At 39.9% G+C, this 19258-nt stretch overlaps 2 protein-coding genes across 2 annotated transcripts; both read left to right on the plus strand.

Annotated features, from left to right (window-relative positions):
* The first annotated feature begins 1906 nt into the window (after window positions 1–1906).
* Window positions 1907–10985, plus strand: LOC116328653 (14-3-3 protein zeta/delta-like). Its single transcript, XM_031750480.2, has 6 exons — window positions 1907–2060; window positions 3993–4304; window positions 7955–8078; window positions 9202–9365; window positions 9575–9670; window positions 9913–10985. The coding sequence occupies exons 2-6, from the start codon at window positions 4002–4004 to the stop codon at window positions 9964–9966; spliced, it is 741 nt and encodes a 246-aa protein (XP_031606340.1). The 5' UTR covers window positions 1907–2060; window positions 3993–4001; the 3' UTR covers window positions 9967–10985.
* Window positions 10986–12057: 1072 nt separating this feature from the next.
* LOC116328661 (polyadenylate-binding protein 1A) lies at window positions 12058–17289 on the plus strand. Its single transcript, XM_031750496.2, has 16 exons — window positions 12058–12363; window positions 12677–12903; window positions 13105–13298; window positions 13458–13573; window positions 13955–14094; window positions 14195–14289; window positions 14422–14559; window positions 14770–14865; window positions 14971–15243; window positions 15367–15457; window positions 15550–15672; window positions 15784–15926; window positions 16250–16334; window positions 16428–16558; window positions 16700–16790; window positions 16903–17289. Exons 2-15 carry the CDS (start codon window positions 12711–12713, stop codon window positions 16787–16789), a joined length of 1908 nt encoding a protein of 635 aa, XP_031606356.2. The 5' UTR covers window positions 12058–12363; window positions 12677–12710; the 3' UTR covers window position 16790; window positions 16903–17289.
* The last annotated feature ends 1969 nt before the right edge of the window (window positions 17290–19258 follow it).

The following is a 19258-nucleotide window of genomic DNA, read 5'->3' on the forward strand; positions in this document are numbered from 1 at the left end:
CTCACATCCTGTTGGTAATTAGGGTGGAAAATGTCAGCAGAATATTAGAGCTATAAAATTGAAAAGGCTATTATAGTTCACACTCTTTGCTTCCTCTAAGAGTGGTTATTTATTGATTTACTCTAGTGTAACATCTACAGAGTGAATTGTTTCAGGCAGCCTCTGGCTCTGTATACACTTACACTGTAGACTGATGAGGAAGCCTGGAGCTTATCTTGTGACTGGTGCACAGTAAACAGTGGGGTCAGAGTGGTGTTCTGCTGGACCAACAGGTTTTGTGAAGAAGGCCTTAAAACAGCTTTTCTCATTGTCTCTTCCCTGACTACAACCACAAAAGACCATATACAAGATAAGAGACTGCAAAAGACTTGATTCTATGTTGGGGTTATTTCATAATATGATATTAATTTTTTACACAATGATATCACATTTGCTCATGCATAGGATAGCACATTTTGATTGAAGAAAATATAGCCATTCCTACATTTCTAGAAATGCCATTAAAGTGATAGAAGTTAGAGTTTGTTAAATATAATTTCAAAGTTACAGGCGTATAAAACTCCATGTGAAACTGTACTCTACTACAGGTATCATGTATGTGACTACACCTCCAAATATATATTACATATTGTCCAATCTACATACTTAAATGTTAATCTGTATTTTTCACTTTAGAAGGATTGGTTTCATTTAATTTGTCTTTAATGATCATTTGAGGGTTTTTTTGCCATTATCAATGAATAATTCATAAATAAATTATCCTGCAAATAACAAACTCTTGATACGTCACTCACCTTTGAAGGACCACGTCAGCATTGTGAAATCTAAATACCCTGCAGGATTTTTAGGAGTACCTACCTTTACTAAGACATGTAGATCCAAGATCAAAATTTAGTTGTTTTCTTTTTTAATCCCTTTATTAATTGTCTAGTTTAGTTCTGTTTTTATTGATTAATTACACCCATCGGACTCTGTTGTAGCACTTTAAGGTTTCAATCAGAGATGTTACATAAGCTGAGTAGCCCTGTGACAACTGAATTTTTGCAGTGTACCCATTCATCTTGTGCATGTGTGTGCATGTGCATTCAAGTTCTGTGGATAAGGTTGATGGACTGAGTGAGAACTCACCCGACCGGTTACACGTAAGCAATCACTCAGCTTAATCTTATTTTTTTTTCCCCTTTCTATGAAATGCCTCTGGTTTGGTGCTACGCCCTTCCTGGACCACAAACTGACAAGTGTGAAGATCTTTTTTCTTCCTTGCATTTATGCCTATGAGTTTCTGCACCTATCTATCTGCTCTGCTCTTAAATAGGTTACAAGCTTGAAATCTTGGCCCAAGGGGAAAACATGTGACAGGGCAAAAATAGCTTTACTCTCTCCCCTTGGAAACCAACCAGAATGCAGAAATAGTAGTTTCTGTTAAGCAAGATATACTGTAACCGTGTCCTGTGTTCTAGTTTGTGATGCCCTCAGCATCCTTAGCAAATAATCTTATTGAAAATATTTTATTTTGAGGAAATATCACAGAGGCGTTTGAGTGAGGGACATAGTTCTTCTAATAAAAATTAAGCTGTATATATATAGCTACTTAAGTGTCATTCAGTGACTGACATTTCCTCTTAGTGTTTGGTGTCTGCAGTCTCTACTGTTACACAAAATGATGATATACAGTAAGACATCTGTATGTTGCATATATCACTGATGTTGACTTTCTTATTAAGAGGAATTCTCCGCTTGCTGGAGGCAATAAAATAAGCTTAATCACAAGTGCCTGTACCATAGCGGTAAAATAATGAACTGCAAAATCTTCAAAGGGTGCTTTTGTCAACTACATTATATGCACTCATTTGCCTCACAAAGACTGGAGAAGTAATGGTGAACTACAACTTCCATAGTACTTTGCTTTGGTTGTCATGGTAACGTTTGACGTCAGCCCTCCTTTTCTCCGGCAGTGCCTTGGACTGATGTGATTGGAAGGAAACCCCGTGGACTGCATTCAGTCGGGCGGCTGAGAGAATCAGCTGTGGCTTGGTACACTGACATCTGCCAATACTCAGGTATGAAATGACTTGCAGCTTTTAAAAGTGAATTTTGAAACTCGTATGTATCATCTTAAGGTCTTCTGACTTTTCATTAATCAGACTAGCTATAGAGACTCATTGTCTCCAGTTGGTAGCAGGGTTGCGTCTAGCGGCGACGCTCATCAATCTAAAGAACAATGGCATGGCTAGCTTAGCTAACGTTACAGTGTGGGATATGGCTAATGTCTGGTTTCAAAAGGAAATGGCAGACGGAGAAGGCGTGTCTGTCGAAGAATTGAAGCTCTGAAATTTTGGCACTCGTACAAACGGCACATTTTGTTTAAAACGAGGGTATTTAGCAATTTATTAATTAAGCGGTGTGATGCTTGTCGTCATAAATTGAAAGTTTTTACAACTAGGTGCCTACTATTGAAAGGAAAAACGAAGTAAATTGAAATGTATTTTCTTGTGTGCCACCAGGCGAGCAGCTAGCTTAATTCAACTGCGATACACCTTTTTAAAGGCGTCGCGCCTACTCAGCTGTCTCCGGTTTTTCCTTGTATTCTTGTAGTTAACATTGTGTGGAGATATTTTATTTGACATTGTGAGCATGACGGGCTACCTATGAAGTAGTCACATTTATGCAAGACTTTTGCTTGGCGTTAGTCTTTCAGGAAATAGACGGGGCCATACTTGAAACGAGTCACGCGGGCCTGAATGTAGCGGTTGTTTTTCATTCACTGAATTGCGTTTCTACGGTGAGATTGTGTGTTTGAGTTTACGAGAAAAGCTTTTGGGTCAGTATCGACTACAATAGTGACTTTAATGCCAGTATAGTGTGTCCAAGCATGCTTTACTTTGCGCACTTTAGCTTCCGCTTTTTGGGCAAGCCACAGGTACAGGGAAGGGTGTGGTGTGTGTGTACCGGAGGAACAGAGGGGCGCATCAGAGTTCTTATTTTTGTCCGTACGGTGTCCACTAAATTATCTCTTGGCATTATATTATTCTTATCATCCCTTCTGCACATCTATTTACCGATTAAAGTCGATGTATATTAACATGGTGCATTCTGCTCCTAGGCCAGGGGTACACTGACGGGCAAAGATCGACTTCCTTGTTCACACACTTGTCCTCCTACGGTTATAAAAAGTCGTTTACTTACGGATAACATGACGGTTATAATAACTTTTAAAAATTCCTAGCTTATTTGGCCAAAGATTGGAACTGAAAAAAGAAATGCATTATTTTCTGTATGTTACGATGGATCTGAACACACTACACTACATGTACTCTGGAATGGAAAAAAGGGATTGATTTTTTGTGTAAACCCACTGGCTGTTTTTGATAGGTCAATCGGATGTAAGCTATTGACATAGTAATGACAATTCCTATGTGTTGATGTGTGCATAGTCTACATAGTGCTTTAGGCTGTAAACTCTAGCTGGTATTCCACAGTTCTGCTGTTACAAGCCTACAGGATCTCACATTGCACTGTAACTTGCGGGGCTAATACTGTACAAGATGCTTAGGTGGCTACTTGTAGTGTTGCTGTGCAGGCTTTGTTGGCATATTTAAATAGATCTACAGCTTTGTTTACTAGTCTTCTCATTTAAGCACAGATATCCCTAAAACAGAAATATTTCAGGGGGTTTTTCAGTCAGTCACACAGTCTTTCTTTATGACTATAAATAAATCCTTCAAATGACAGGAAAAACTTATAACTTCCACGGTATGCCTCATTGTTGTTCCTTGTAAAAGTACTGAAAGACGGGGGGAAACTCAATTAAACGTGTTAGGTGCTGTGTACAGCTTTTTTAGGACCCACATTCATTGATGTATTTCCACTTTGACTCATTAAATGACCCTGAAATGAAAAATTGTATCTGCTGGTGGAACAGAAGAGTTATTATACTACTTTTTAACTTAACTGATTTCAACCTGTCCTTTTCTATGTTCCCCATTCTCCAGTGAACAGTCATGTCTGAGGCACCTCAGAAGGAACTGGTGCAAAAGGCCAAGCTGGCCGAGCAGGCTGAGCGTTATGATGACATGGCTGCTCTGATGAAGTCTGTGACAGAGGAAGGCCAGGAGCTGTCGAACGAGGAGCGCAACCTGTTGTCAGTGGCATACAAGAATGTGGTGGGTGCCCGTCGGTCCTCGTGGCGCGTGGTCTCCAGCATTGAGCAGAAGACCGAGGGCTCTGAAAAGAAGGTAGCCTTAGCCAAGGAATACCGGGAGAAGATTGAGACAGAGCTGAAAGAAATCTGCCATGATGTGCTGGTGAGATTAATTTATTATTTATTCATTATTTTTCTTTTTGGGGGGTTAGGTTGGGGGGTTAGAGACATTTGCAGCGGAGGGATGGTGGATGCTGTCGTACTAGGAAATGGGCTATTGAAGCTGAAAATAGTAGTGATGAGCAGAAAGGCCTCACAACAGACTAATGGATGTTGAGATGGAGGAGATGCAGAGGGTCGAGAGAACCTTTGAAATGATAAACTCAAAGTCATTAAAATTTGTTACACAAATATTCCAGCAAAGGCACAGGAAAATAATGGGAATTTGTTTAAAGATTAGCATGAACTGTGTTCCCCAGGTGGGGGGGGGGGCGGCGGCAATAGAAATAATTCAGTCTAACAGTACACCATCCTTGCTGTGACCTCAATGCTAGAACATAATTGAGTTATTGTTAAAGATCATCCCAGTAATAGTGGTTTGCATTTGACCTTACTGATGTATGTAATGAGTCTATCAGCATCTTCTCATTTGAATATCCTAACATACTTTACTTGTCCTCTGGGCAAAGTCAGCTTTGCTGTATTTTTACTTCAGCTTCTGTACCATTGTGGAAAGGGTGTTTATCTTGATGCCCAAAAATATGATTACAGAAGTATTCTGTAAGTATTACAAAGAGTCTCTACTTTGCACTCTTCAGTTGAAGTAAACTCGAGATTCCAAGTTTAGCATGCTGAGAATTAGGGATGTTCCTGGTGACTAATTTCTTTGTCGACTAAATGAGGCGAAAAAAAAAGACTGAGTGGCTATTTAAAAACAAAAACACTCAGATATTAGGTTAAATTTAAGAACTGTTCAACTAAAAAAAACAAAAACCACTAAGCAAAAGCTATTTTAAATGTTAATGTTAATCACATTCTTCAGTAATGAGTCAAGCCTGCCCAACTGTGAGGCACCTTGCATAATGCACTCATGTACCCTGGGGCCTCCTTCGGGTAGGACAGCCCCTGTCCACCTTAGCTGGCTCCTTTTGATGTGGAGGAGGAATGGCTCTCTTCTGAGCCCCTCCTGAGTGACTGAACTCCTCACCCTATAAAGAAGGGAAAGCAAATCCACCTCTCAAAGAGAGCTCAGTTATGCTGCTTGTCTCTCTCTCTCTCTCTCTCTCTGTCATATATATATATATATATATATATATATATATATATATATATTTTTATTTTTTTATATATATATATATATATATATATAATTGCTTTTTAAAAGAACTAACAATAATGGTGTTAACAAAAAATCAGGCCAAGATTAACGTTTTTTGGCGTTTCTCACCAACTACGCTTGATCTGGTGGCAGATGTATGCATAACATTAGGACACGCTATTACCGGCAGCGGTTATAAAGTAAAATGTAAGACAATTAGATGAAACAAATATTACATCTGGTACCAGCTAGTGACAGTAGTAATGATTAGATGACTAATCGTACATGTCCCTACTGGGAATATAAATGCACACATGGTTATCTGTTTGGAGGGTTACAAAGCCCTCATCTTTCTTTTGGCTTGATCAGGTTGCTGCATCTACATTGTTTTACCAGATGAAGTGTTAAAGGCTTTTTGAAAAAGATGCATTTGTTAACTCCAGTAATAGTTACACTTTTTCTACTGATCTTAGCCACTTGTTTTTGTCTTAACTATTTTTTATAATTTTTGCAAACATATTAAGTACTCTATCCATCTGTTGGAGCTCTGCTTCTGTTCATCTCTTACCCTGCGCATTATCTGCCTGGTGACTCATTGAGCCCTAATCCTATAATGACAGAGGCTAAGCTACAAATATTCTGGCTCACTGCTCTCCACTTCCGCCAAAAAGCCTTATGGGGACTGAAAGAGAGAGCCAAATGAGCACATAAGGGGTGTGGGACAAGTGCACCAGCAGTGCATACTTTAAGTGGACTAGTTTGTGTGAGCTTTCATCTGGCCCAGTCTAAAGACATGTTTATTCCTGTTCTTAGTAGCAGGACAAGAAAGTGGTTGTTACAGAAAGTGCAAACATTACTGGGGATGCAAAACATTTCACTTAAATTTCTTCTTTTAAAGTTGGTTTTAAGTAATGTGATGTTAGTACTTGTTACATAATATAATTGTAGCAGTGAGTGCTCCTGCCTCATGGTGCCTGCACATACACGTGTGCACACACCCTGATGCTCACTCTCACTGGCATGAATAAGATGAGGAAACGCATGTTAACTGGAAGGAATCTCCATGCAGACATAGTTTGTGCATTACTGTCGTAACCATGTTTAGAAATATTAAGTTATTCCATATTTTAGTAATAACTCTGTTCTTAACTTGGGGATAGAAATTAAGATAAAAATGTAATGAAAGCAGAGTTGCTGAAAATATACGTTGTTGTTGGGGGGTTTTTTTGTTTTTAATTTACTCCCATCATGCCTGCCATGGTTGTAGTTACATTGACATCCCAGAGGGCTTCCCTGTTCAGTCACATCAGTGTAACAGCACTGAGGAAATGCTTTTAGACCATTTTTGTAATGTATTTTCATCTTGCAACATTTATTTTTCCCAAGGAACGAAGCTCAGCTCATCATGTTTTTGGAGGTCATATTTAGGACCTGTGAAAACATACAAATCAAGATGCTGTTATTTTAATGGAGGTTTAACATTTGGTCACCAATGCTACAAGGAACAATTCTGCTTTGCCATCTTTAATCTCTTTATTGCATAGCTCTTGTGAGAAGTGCAAATGGCCAGATGGAAACTACATTAAAATTAAAATGAAAGTATTTATTCATCGTTGTATACAGCGCTTTGAGTACTCCGGGAGAGTAGAAAAGCGCTATATAAGAATCAGTCCATTTACCATTTACCGTTAATGTTTAATATCGTTTCATTGCTCTTTAATATAGCACATTACCAACATGTTTTAAGGCACACTCCCACTAAAGAAAGGTATTCTGTTCCCTGCCTGCTAGCATTCACGTTACCCTCAGAAGTAGGGTACCAAGTGGTGCATCCTTCTGCGGTGAAGAGCTGAGCTGGGTTCTGAGTGACCTACTTCTAAGCAAAAGCTCATCAGGAGTTCAGCAGCCTGGCTTTCTCCTCCTCCTCCACCCCTGTTGCTTTTCATCCACGCCCTCTTTTTTCCTCAGCCACAAATTTCCCATCTCAACCATCTTTACTCCAGACTTGTCCATTCAGCCCGTCCCTCCCTGTTCCCCCATGCTTTGAGTGTTACCACGTTCTGACACACACCCCCTCTCCACTTGCCATGGTCCCTGAAGCATCTGTGATGTTGCTTAGCCAAAATCTGAGGCTCAAACCTAGAGGCTACTGATTGTAGCCAGCATGCATCTACCCTTAATTACTCCTTAAAGTGATGGCTGTGTTGGGTTTTTGTTTTTAATTGGACTAGGCAGAAATACATTTAGCTCCTCCTGTAGGCTCGGGAAACAAGTGATGAGTAGAAATGGAATATTAACAGCATGTGATGTAAAACTGCAATTTTTTTGTCAATGCATTATGCATACATTTACAATAAAGGTCACAAATGAGCACTGCGATTTTGGCTTTTATGTTGTAAAACGGGCTTACATATATTAGAGAACATGTTTATTATATTAAATATCTTAGTCCATTGTTTTCTAAAACTGTGCTGTCTGTTTTTGTTTTCAAACAGGGTCTCTTGGACAAGTATCTTATTCCAAACGCTACAGCAGCAGAGAGTAAAGTCTTTTACTTGAAAATGAAAGGCGATTACTATCGCTACTTAGCGGAGGTGGCTACAGGAGACAACAAGAAAGGTAAGCTCCATATCAGTATAGTGATGGTTTAGATCTTTGGCTGACTGAGATAAACTGGAATATACATATTAGATAAGATATCAGTTAACTGTTGCTGTTAGATTTATAACAGACTTCTTGATCTTGTGAAAGTATCTGAGTGTACTGAATGACTGTGTTCTACCTCTTTTCTTTATACTATTCTTTTGTAATTATATTTAAACCTTTTTCTCTTGACACCACAGGGACTGCACTTTATTTTGTTGACTTGTTACAATGACAATAGAGATTCTGATTCTGAAGTGTCAAAATGTCCTCCATGAGTAAGAGGTAGGATAATGTACTAAGGGCTAAAAGATCTTTGGTAGTTGCTGTCAGTTTTTAGAAAACTTTGGAAAAGATTACATTGAAGCATAGGTTCTTTTTTTTTTTTTTTTTTTTCCTTTTTTAAATAAGATTCCTTTTATTTGGTCTACAGTGACCAGCTTGGATTACTTGAATATTTTTCTTGGGATCAAACCATTGTGGTCCTTTCAGGGATTTCCTACATTTTTTTTTTTTTTTTTTTTTTTTTAGACCCAGATGCCCCCTAGTGGTTAGGGGAAAGAAAAGAAAGCATGCTAGTGTCTACAAATGAGACTAATGCATTCCCTCTTTGATGGTCTCTTTAAAGTTACTAAATTCTACTAATACTGAAAATTGTAGTTTATACTTTTATACAGTCTAGTTTTATATTAAGTTCTGTTTTTTTTTTTTTTTAAATGCATAATGAAGTCTGTGCTGGTCCCCATGGGTTAAACCAGTCAGATATGTGTGTGAACAGGACAACTGTGGTAAATGGTTTGAAAAAGCCTCCTCCTTTCTGGCCTCCACCCAGCAGGAACTGTAAAGGCCTTAATGCCACAGAAAGGTGTTGCCTGTCTGTTGAAGGGGTGGGCGATTTAACCTCAGACTTGTCTCATGATATTAAAAATAAATAAATTTTAAAAAATGTAATGATGGGGGTGTTAAGAGAGAACTAAATGTTTTACTACTGCTTGCATATCGACTAACAAAAAAAAAAAAAATGCTATCTGACACTCGGTTTTAAGTTTTCCACGTTTGTAAGTCTCACAGCTCCACTGCCCTTTCCTTTCTCTTTCAGGCATCATTTCAAATTCACAGGAAGCCTACCAAGCCGCCTTTGATATCAGCAAAAGTGAAATGCAGCCCACACACCCAATCCGTCTTGGTCTTGCCCTTAACTTCTCAGTTTTCTACTATGAGATCCTCAACATACCTGAAGAAGCCTGCAAGCTCGCCAAGCAGGTGAACTCATTACTCCACATAGCTTCTTTTTACATTTCTGGAGATTTTAAAGTGCTAACTGTAATGTTATTTCTCTGGTATCAGTCTTTGAGGACTCAAGTGTAAATTTGCTGTTAAATACAAATGACAGCTAAAGCCTGTGTACACAAACACAACAGCTTGTTTTAGGCTATCAAAATCTCACCGAACTGTGTTTTTGAACCCTGTAGGCCTTTGACGATGCCATTGCAGAGCTTGACACCCTGAGTGAAGACTCATACAAAGACAGCACACTAATCATGCAGCTATTGAGAGATAATTTGACGGTAAGTTACATTTCTTAAATCTTACTACTGAAATGACATTTTTCTTCACAAAATGATTTACAGGACTCAAACTAAAACTTTGTGGTCAGCTCTGGTAAGATCATAAATAAGTTATAGGTCTGTATTTTAACATTCCTTTAAGATTAGATGTTAATGATTTTTGCTGTCCTTGCATGTTTGCCTTTCCTCTGCCGGGTCTTTAATTCCTTTCTTCCCACTCACTGCTCCTTCTCTTTCCACAGCTGTGGACCTCGGACAACCAGGTTGAAGGCGAGGATTCAGAGCCAAGAGATTGAGCCAGACCCCCGTAGTCATCCCTGTTGTCCTGCCATCGTCCTGGCTCATCTTCATCATGATCATCAACACTGAGACCACCTCATTTTGATCATTGTCATCCAGCTCTTTCCATCTTTTTTCTATCTAAGGTCTCTCAGTACTCATCTCATTCCCATTGGTTTACTATTCCTTCTTTTTGTAGTAACTGTGGGGAAAGGGGATGGGCAGGGGAGGGGAATTCAAGTGGTGTGGTGGGAGGGTAAAAGTGTTTGGGTTTAGATGTTTTTGGGTGTTCCATTATTAAGGTGCTGGGTGAAAGGGCAGGTTCTTAAACTCATGAAACATGCAGCAGGTTAAGTTTGTAGAAGTAAGAAAATATTTAAGCTGTATGTGCTGTACTACTCATTAACGGTGCTGTTTTTGACCATCCTTTGATGACGCATTTGTGCTTGACAAAAACAGGAGCTGCCTCCTTATATTTGAGGTGACAACAACTGAGTTTGTACGTGGCAAGGGGAATAACAGCAGAGGTAAAGACAGTGAAGATGTGATTGGGAGAAGGAAGCCAAGATTTAGTTGGAAGACAAGGTTACATTCCACATACTGTTGCTCAACTTTCTACTCTTACTATCTTTTTTGTTTGTTTTTGGTGAACTGCTCTTGTATTTTTATGCATCGGTTATGAGGTATAGAAAACTTTGAAGAACAAAAGAGCACGAGCACACAAGCTTGTATTGTTGCTGTTTTGTATTGGCACAGCAGTTAAAAAAAAAAGAAAAAAGAAAAAAAAGATCCATCTGCGTATCTAATTAATGCTTTTTCAAATTAAGACATTTTGTTTTGTTTTTTTCCTTTTTCTCAGTACTTGCCTGAACTGCATGGTGGTAAGAAGTAGTTTTTGGAGGAGTAAAGAAGGTTGTTGTTGGGCTGGTTAGCTTTGTCTGTCTTTGGAATTTTCTTACAGGACACCCAAGCATAACTGTAATTTTTGGGGGAAATGTGTAATTTCATGTAAGTGGAATAAAAAAAATAATTTAAGTTTAATGTGTCCATTTCAATTGCTACATTGGTGGTCTTGTAGTGCTGTAACATTTCTAGACTGTGGTTTTAGAGTGTGGGATTTGTGTTACAAGTCCTCTACAAAACCACTATACCCACCTTTTTTCCACACAGCATTATAAACGACATGCAGAATCTAATATGATGGATTAGTTACAAATACAGGTAAATAACTACTCTACAACACAGACCACATCTGGAGATGGAGAAATTCAAACACTAAAACGCCTTATACACATCTGAAAGCTGTTTGATGGGACTTAGAAGTACACGTGTGTTGTTTAGCTGAGAATACTTGAAAATCTAGATTAAGGAAAATCGAAAAATTTGTGCTGCACGGCTCCTTGGGTGTGTCTCCGGCTCCACTGCCTTAGCTGTGAGCGCCCAGAGCACAGCCATGTCAGAGGAATGCTGAGTTGCTGCGGCATCTCTCAGAACCAACCCTCCAATGAACACGAGTGCAATAAATGACTTGGGAGTGTCCCTCAGCTTATCTTCCTTGTAGTGTGACAAAGGTTACATGTTCACTGCATGTGAAGGATAACGGTTTATATTTTAGATATAACTGTTTTCCAGGACCACGTCTCAGTAATCAGAAATGGCAATGGCTGACCGAAACGTGATGGAAGTAGCGTTGTTTAGTACACAAGTAGTCTCTGCCCCAAATGTCCGTGGTCTGTGCTTTGTCACCCCCTACAGCTGTATATTGCCGATCCTCGTGGGAACAAGCGTACTACCACCGCATGTAACGATATATTCACTTGTAGCGTGACTGCGGAATAAAGCAATAACATACAAGTATGCCCTTGCAGTGCCTTTCCCCTCGCTTTTAAAGGCGAATAATCACAAGAAATTCTTCAATACACGCCAATTAGAATACGATGTTGAACACATAACTCAACAAATAAGCCTCGTAAGGTGTAGAAAACAGTAAATCTTAAAAGTTTATGAGACAGATTATACGAGAGATTTTTAATTGTAAATTAAATATAGAGTTCAAATATCGCGAGATATGTGACGTCAAGCATTGGTAGCAAACGCGCCGTGGTTTCGAGTGGAACAGGGAAACAACCTCCGCCGACCTTTCTTTCAATCCTGTAATCCGTCTGCGTAGGGTGTGCTCTGGGGCTAGTCTCGGCACACATTTTATTATGAAACAAACCAAAAGCTAGAGAGCACACGCAGACATATTTTTATAAGAAAAACAAAAATCGGTGAAGCAGGATTTGATTTGCCAACTCAAGCAACGCGAAGAAGACGCTGCCAACGGATAAGAAAGAAAGACGGAACGAGAAGAACGTTAGCAAGCTAAACTGTTAGCCTCATTGTTGAAAGCGTGGGCGATTAACTTTAGCCAGGTATATTGTTAACTACTTGTTTTTTACGTTAAGTCAGTTGTCCTTTCAGGCATACGTGTTAATTATAGCATTTGTTTCGCTAGCTACCGAAATTTGAGCGCTTTAAGTGATTGAGAAAGTTGAAATTTCAATTTGGGCCAGTCACATCGGTTAGGCCACGCTCCGACATTTTGCTAATCACGCTAACTAGCCCACGTTGTTAACGGTTAAGCGATAACTGCCTGCATTGGTTTAGAGACGGAGATAAATAATCTCTCCAATCTTAAAAGGCTGATTTTGGTTGACGATTGTCCTCAAAATATCGAACTTGCAGTTGAGACGTAGCCTGAGAACACGCTTCGCCAGCCATGAATCCCAGCGCGCCTAGCTACCCGATGGCCTCCCTGTATGTGGGAGACCTGCACCCAGACGTTACCGAAGCCATGCTATACGAGAAATTCAGCCCGGCTGGACCCATCCTCTCCATTAGAGTATGCAGAGACATGATCACCCGTCGCTCCCTAGGCTATGCCTATGTGAACTTCCAACAGCCAGCTGACGGTAAGTTTACCGCAATCTATGTAGAGCATGTAAGGAAATGTGGTACTGTCAGACTCCATTTTGAACATGTATCGTGCTACCTCGTTTTATCTTTAATTTTAAACATGCGCTTTATTAAATTGTCAACATGCCATAGTACCAGAATAATGAAATCGCGAAGAAAATGGAAGTAAGTGCAACATATCTGTTTATTTGTTTTAGCCGAAAGAGCTTTGGACACCATGAACTTTGATGTAATAAAAGGCAGGCCTCTCCGTATCATGTGGTCTCAGCGTGACCCCTCGCTGAGGAAGAGTGGGGTGGGAAACATCTTCATCAAGAATCTGGACAAATCTATCGATAACAAGGCCCTGTATGATACCTTCTCTGCATTTGGAAATATCCTGTCCTGCAAGGTATCCTGCGGTGCTATTTTCCTGCCTGTCTTTTGTATATGAAATCAACTAATTAGCATGACTAATGATTGGACCGTTTAAAGACGGCGGAGTTTCAATTGTGTGGAATGCATGTTGTTTGTGAATGGTTTTGACCTCCTAAAATCTTCCTTCTCCAAGGTGGTTTGTGATGAAAATGGCTCAAAGGGTTACGGCTTTGTGCACTTTGAGACCCATGAAGCTGCTGAACGGGCCATTGAGAAAATGAACGGCATGTTGCTCAATGACAGAAAAGTGTAAGTGTGCCTACTGTTGTACAAGTCTGTGTTTGAAGGAGTGTGATCAAAGTTTGTGTGTGACTGCATCTTGTTCTCCCTTTTTGCCTAATGTACCTTCTTTGTTATAGAGTTTGGTTATAAATCATGTGAGGGAACTGAGCTGATAGGATTTATTACATTTTGGTTTGAAGCAGTGAAGTTCACTTATCGCAGTAGCTCTAGAGTTATCACTCCTTATTACATAAGCTGTATGTTGTTTTCCAAAATGCTCCCTTCAATGTCTGACGCTCATTTTACCAACACAGGAGGACTTTCACCCCATTGTATTTGATTTAAACTTTATCAGAATATATTTTGATGAAGTTAGAAAATAAATTTTGGATGTCATGTTATTAACAGATTTGTTGGACGCTTCAAATCGCGTAAAGAGAGGGAAGCTGAGCTTGGAGCACGAGCCAGAGAGTTTACTAACGTTTATATCAAGAACTTTGGCGAGGACATGGATGATGAGAAGCTGAAGGAGTTGTTTAGCAAATATGGTAAGATGGCATGATTTCAGAGACACACTTTTAATAATCACAAATGCTGTTAGTGTGATTTGCTGTGTTATATGTGTTGATTAGCTCTTGTGTTTTGTAGGGCCTGCCCTCAGTATCCGGGTTATGACTGATGAAAGTGGCAAATCCAAGGGATTTGGCTTTGTCAGCTTCGAGAGGCATGAAGATGCCCAGAAGGTTAACAGCTTTCTTCTTTCTTGGGGGGCAGGGGACTTTTGGTATCTCCAGAGGCTTTAAAAAAGGCACTTGCTGTAGTTTTTTTTTTTTTCTTTGAATCCACACCTAATCATGACTTTTGTTTTGTTGTAGGCTGTAGATGAAATGAATGGTAAAGAACTGAATGGCAGGCAAGTCTATGTGGGCCGTGCACAGAAGAAAGGGGAGCGGCAGAATGAGCTCAAACGCAAATTTGAGCAGATGAAACAGGATCGCATGACCAGATATCAGGTTTGTTGGCCCATTTCTTGGTTAGAGCACTTTCATGCACCACATTGTGTCACAAGAACAATTTAAGGAGAGCTATCTTGCGTCTGAGTGGTGCAGTATTTAATTTCATTGCTGTGATGTTGGAGCATAACCGAAGGACAGTAGCAGGAATGCTGCACTACCGTCCAACAGTTCATTTGTTCAATTTCATTGTGATTTTCCATGTACCAGGGTGTCAATCTGTATGTGAAGAACCTGGATGATGGCCTTGATGACGAGCGTCTGCGCAAAGAATTCTCCCCATTTGGCACCATAACAAGTGCTAAGGTAGAAGCTTTGAGGGGTTTATTTGTGATCTTGAAATTAACAAGGCAATAATTAGACAAAATGCTAACCCATTTTTTTTTCTTTCTTTTTTTTTCGTTTCCCTAGGTGATGATGGAGGGTGGACGGAGCAAAGGCTTTGGCTTTGTGTGCTTCTCTTCTCCAGAAGAGGCCACTAAAGCTGTAACAGAGATGAATGGGCGTATTGTGGCTACAAAGCCACTGTATGTGGCCCTTGCCCAGCGGAAAGAGGAGCGTCAGGCTCATCTAACCAACCAGTACATGCAAAGGATGGCCACTGTCCGAGCTGTGCCCAACCCTGTCCTTAACCCATACCAGCCTGCTCCACCCTCAGGATATTTCATGGCGGCTATCCCACAGGTGAGTCAACAACATCCTATTTAGTACTTTTGCATGACATAAAACTCTGTTTTGGTAAACTGTACCAGTGTGCTGTGTTTTTTGGAGTAGCAGTAACTAATGACATGTCTTGATTCTTCTCAGGCTCAGAACCGTGCTGCATACTACTCTGCCAACCAGCTGGCCCAGCTGCGCCCCGGCCCCCGTTGGGCCACTCAAGGAGTGCGTCCTCAGCGTAAGTGATTACATGTAGATTATACGTATGCAGCCTTTACTTAAAGAGCTAAAGACTAATGACTGTTTGCCCCCCCCCACCCCCTCTTTTAGACTTCCAGAACATGCCCAATGCTATGCGCCCAACAGCACCCAGGCCTCAGCCCTTAAACACCATCCGTGCAGCTGCCACCACCAACACCCAGGTCCCACGCATGATGGCTTCTCAGCGTATCCGTAAGTATTTTATCTTTGACTTGACAGGAATCAGATGCATTTAGTCTCCTCATGAGCCGATGATGAGTTGTTGCAGTTTTGATTAGGCTCCGCTTGCTGTTGTCATTGCAGCCACACAGGCGGTCAACCAGCGCCCTGCCAATGCTTCAGCTGCCGCAGCCCCAGTGCGTGCCATGCCGCAGTACAAATATGCAGCTGGTGTGCGCAACACTCAGCAGCACATGGCCTCCCAGCCACAGGTCACCATGCAGCAGGTAAGAATGCCACTGACTTTGATTTCAGTGGATGTAATTCATAAATATAATTACTGCAAATTTTCTAAATGTACACCTTCAGGATATTCCACATTAAATGCAGGGGTTTTTTTGTGTTTTTTTTTTTTTTAAATCTAAATTTTATTTTCCCCTTTCCCCAAGTGGGGTTCAGACTTTAGAACCTGGAACAGTTATGTGCTGCTTAATAAGCAAAAACTAATACAAGTATTCATGACTATATGGGTCATTGTAATTCAGGCTCTGCTTCAAGTTGTAAAGGTGTGGTTGTGTAGTCATTAACCCCCCTCCTCCTCCTCCTTCAGCCGGCAGTCCATGTCCAAGGACAGGAGCCTCTAACTGCCTCCATGCTGGCTGCAGCCCCACCTCAGGAACAGAAGCAGATGCTGGGTAAATAATTCTGTCAGATTATAAGGAAATAAATATAAATGCTCATGGCACATTATACTCAGTATTTAATTGTTGACTTCTTCCTCTCCTTAGGTGAGCGTCTGTTCCCTCTGATCCAGAACATGCACCCCAGCCTGGCTGGCAAGATCACCGGTATGCTGCTGGAGATTGACAACTCAGAGCTGCTTCACATGCTTGAGTCACCTGAGTCGTTGCGCTCAAAGGTTAGAGAAACAAGTATTTTCTAATAAATGTGGTATCTCGTAAACGATTAAATTGCTACAGGTGGCCTATGCACCTCATAACTGATGTTTAATGGAAAGTGCAACATATATATTGGTTTCATAAATGTAATGCTTTTGCAGGTGGATGAGGCTGTTGCTGTGCTCCAGGCCCACCAGGCCAAGGAGGCTGCTCAGAAGTCCTCCACCCCTGCTGGTGTTCCCAGCGTCTAAGGTGTGTTCTCAGGAGAGACATTTTAGGTTCATTCATAAATTGTTGGTGTGTAAATCATACTGAAGAGAAGAAGCAAATATGTATTTGAGCCCTGTGTTTTTCTCTCTTGCAGATCGAGCATTTTGAAACCTGCTTCACCGATGGAAAAAGAAAAAAAAACTTAAACATTGAAAAACCTAAAACTCTGAAAACATCGCAAAATGATAAATTATTTCTTAAAAAAAAAAAAAAAAAAAGAAAACGATTGACTCTGCCAGGTCTAGGGATGGTTTGACTAGACCTTGATCATAAACAAAAATTTGTTGAAAAAAAAAATAGCAAAATAGAGAAAATTGAGATGATTAAATTTGAATGCATTCCTCTGTTTTATGTCATTTTACTGTGTCAGTGCTCAGAATATCCACCCACTTCAGGAACGTGGCAGCTGGGCATCTTGGAAGGTGATTTGTATCGTAAACTACTGGCTGTAATAAACTGTCAATAAATAATTTGGGCTCTCTGTTTAGTGAATTACTGCAGTTGTCAGCATACATACATAATTATACATACCGTTGTCATACATAATTATTTGCTGTCAAGAGTTGATTTAATGTATTGGTTCTATTTTAAAGCAGAGGCAACTTTCCTCCACCAGGTGTCACTCTCAGGCAGCAGTTTTCAGATTACACACTTTTCTGTAAACTGTCCATCATACATTTGATCTCATACTTGTTTAGCTAAAAAAAAATGGCCTGCTGGACTACGTGCAGAAAAATTGACTATTAAATGAAAGGACAAACAATGTGGTGAATTGATTGGTATCCAGACTGATTGGATCTTGTTTTGTTCCATAGAAACTTTTTCCTGGATTAAAAAAATCTTTCACTTTCAAGATTCTGATAATACTGATTTAAAAAATACGAAATTAACATTGAAGGTTGATAGTGGGGCAGACTTGAAGAAGGGTCTCGTCAGCTCTTAACAATTGAGTTGGATATGAGTTTAAAATATCAGCAAATGCACAACAGTTGTACTGTGCTGAACCAAAACGAAAGTATTGCACTTGAGTGGGAATGTGAAAGAGGAAAAAGTGTTGTCATCTGTTTATTGTATCCTGTCTTGAAGTTTCTACAGTTCTTCATACCTCAAAATCTGTGTTTCTGATGAAGAAGAGTGCTGAACCCCTTAGTGGGTATCCTGTTTATTGTATCCTGTCTTGACTACAGTTCTTCACAAAAAACACTACAAATTAATGAACCATTATAATTATTAATAGTAGTATATATGCTCTTTCTTCCCATCTTCTGTCTTACTCAGTGACACTTTCCAACCACAGCAGAGGGTTTTTTGTATGATTTTGTTTATATGAAGATGAGGCAGCAGTCAGAATAGAGTTCCTGTTTCTTCAAATGTCTACAAAACATTTTATCAAGCCAATGTTCCATTTTTGTGCACTTTTGGATGTAGATGTGAGTCAAATGCTTATTTTTCCTAAAATTTTGGAACAGAGTGCTTTAATCTCACCTCATCACACATTCCTTTTCACCTAGAATCTGTGTTTTTATCAGGACCATAGTGATTACTGCCTGATTGCTCTAGTGGACTAAAATATCTTGTATAGATAACCCCAGCTTCTGGCTTTATAGATGCTCCAGGTTCTTTCAGCATCTCCCCTCACACTTGTCTGATTCAGTCCTTGCTTTAAGCTGTGGGACATATTTCAAAACCCAATCCAGTATATGGGTGACCCAAAACAATGTTACACTGGGATTTCATAGGATTATCCAGCTTTGCTGCTTATGGTGTGTGTTCATATCATTTTATGGTTCACAGAGGAAGGATTTTCATTAAATACCTTTCATCCTCACTGAGAGATGCATGTAAATCACCATCGGTGCTCTATGTGCCTTCAGTTCTCAGAGGGATCTTTGTGTTAACTGTGGTTGTGTTTTTCTTTTGGGGTATATGGATGAAGTTCTTGTGTAGCCTGATTAGTCCTGTGTAGGCAGCTATACAATGTACAGCATGAACAGGGACTTTGTGCTTACACTGACCTGCATCTATTGATTTAAAAGCCTTCAGCTTACCCTAGATTCCAGCTGCCACATGATTTTCAGTCTTATTCAGACTTTTTGGCAAACTGCCCCATTAATTAGGCTTGTCTATAAGGAATCCTAGCTTCAAATACAGACATTTTTTTCCTTTTTGGTTTGTTTTAATATGGCGTTGAGGGTGAAAGTTAATTTAATAATCAGAAGTGTAAAACTTTTATCCACTCACTTGTCACTTCCTCTTGTGTGTACACCTATGGTGTACAGTGTAATCCTCTCTTGCATGGATTAGGTTTGTCTGTTTACAGCTGACCTGTCTGCAAGATTTTTCATGTGCTGTAAGAAACTAAAAACAGGGTTTTAAATGCACACATACATATATGTATTTATTCGTTCTTAGTTATCCTACTTGATGGTTGGATGTTTCAGGCCTGTCTG

The sequence above is a fragment of the Oreochromis aureus genome, linkage group 11 (genome assembly GCF_013358895.1).
Source record: "Oreochromis aureus strain Israel breed Guangdong linkage group 11, ZZ_aureus, whole genome shotgun sequence".
NCBI lineage: Eukaryota > Metazoa > Chordata > Actinopteri > Cichliformes > Cichlidae > Oreochromis > Oreochromis aureus.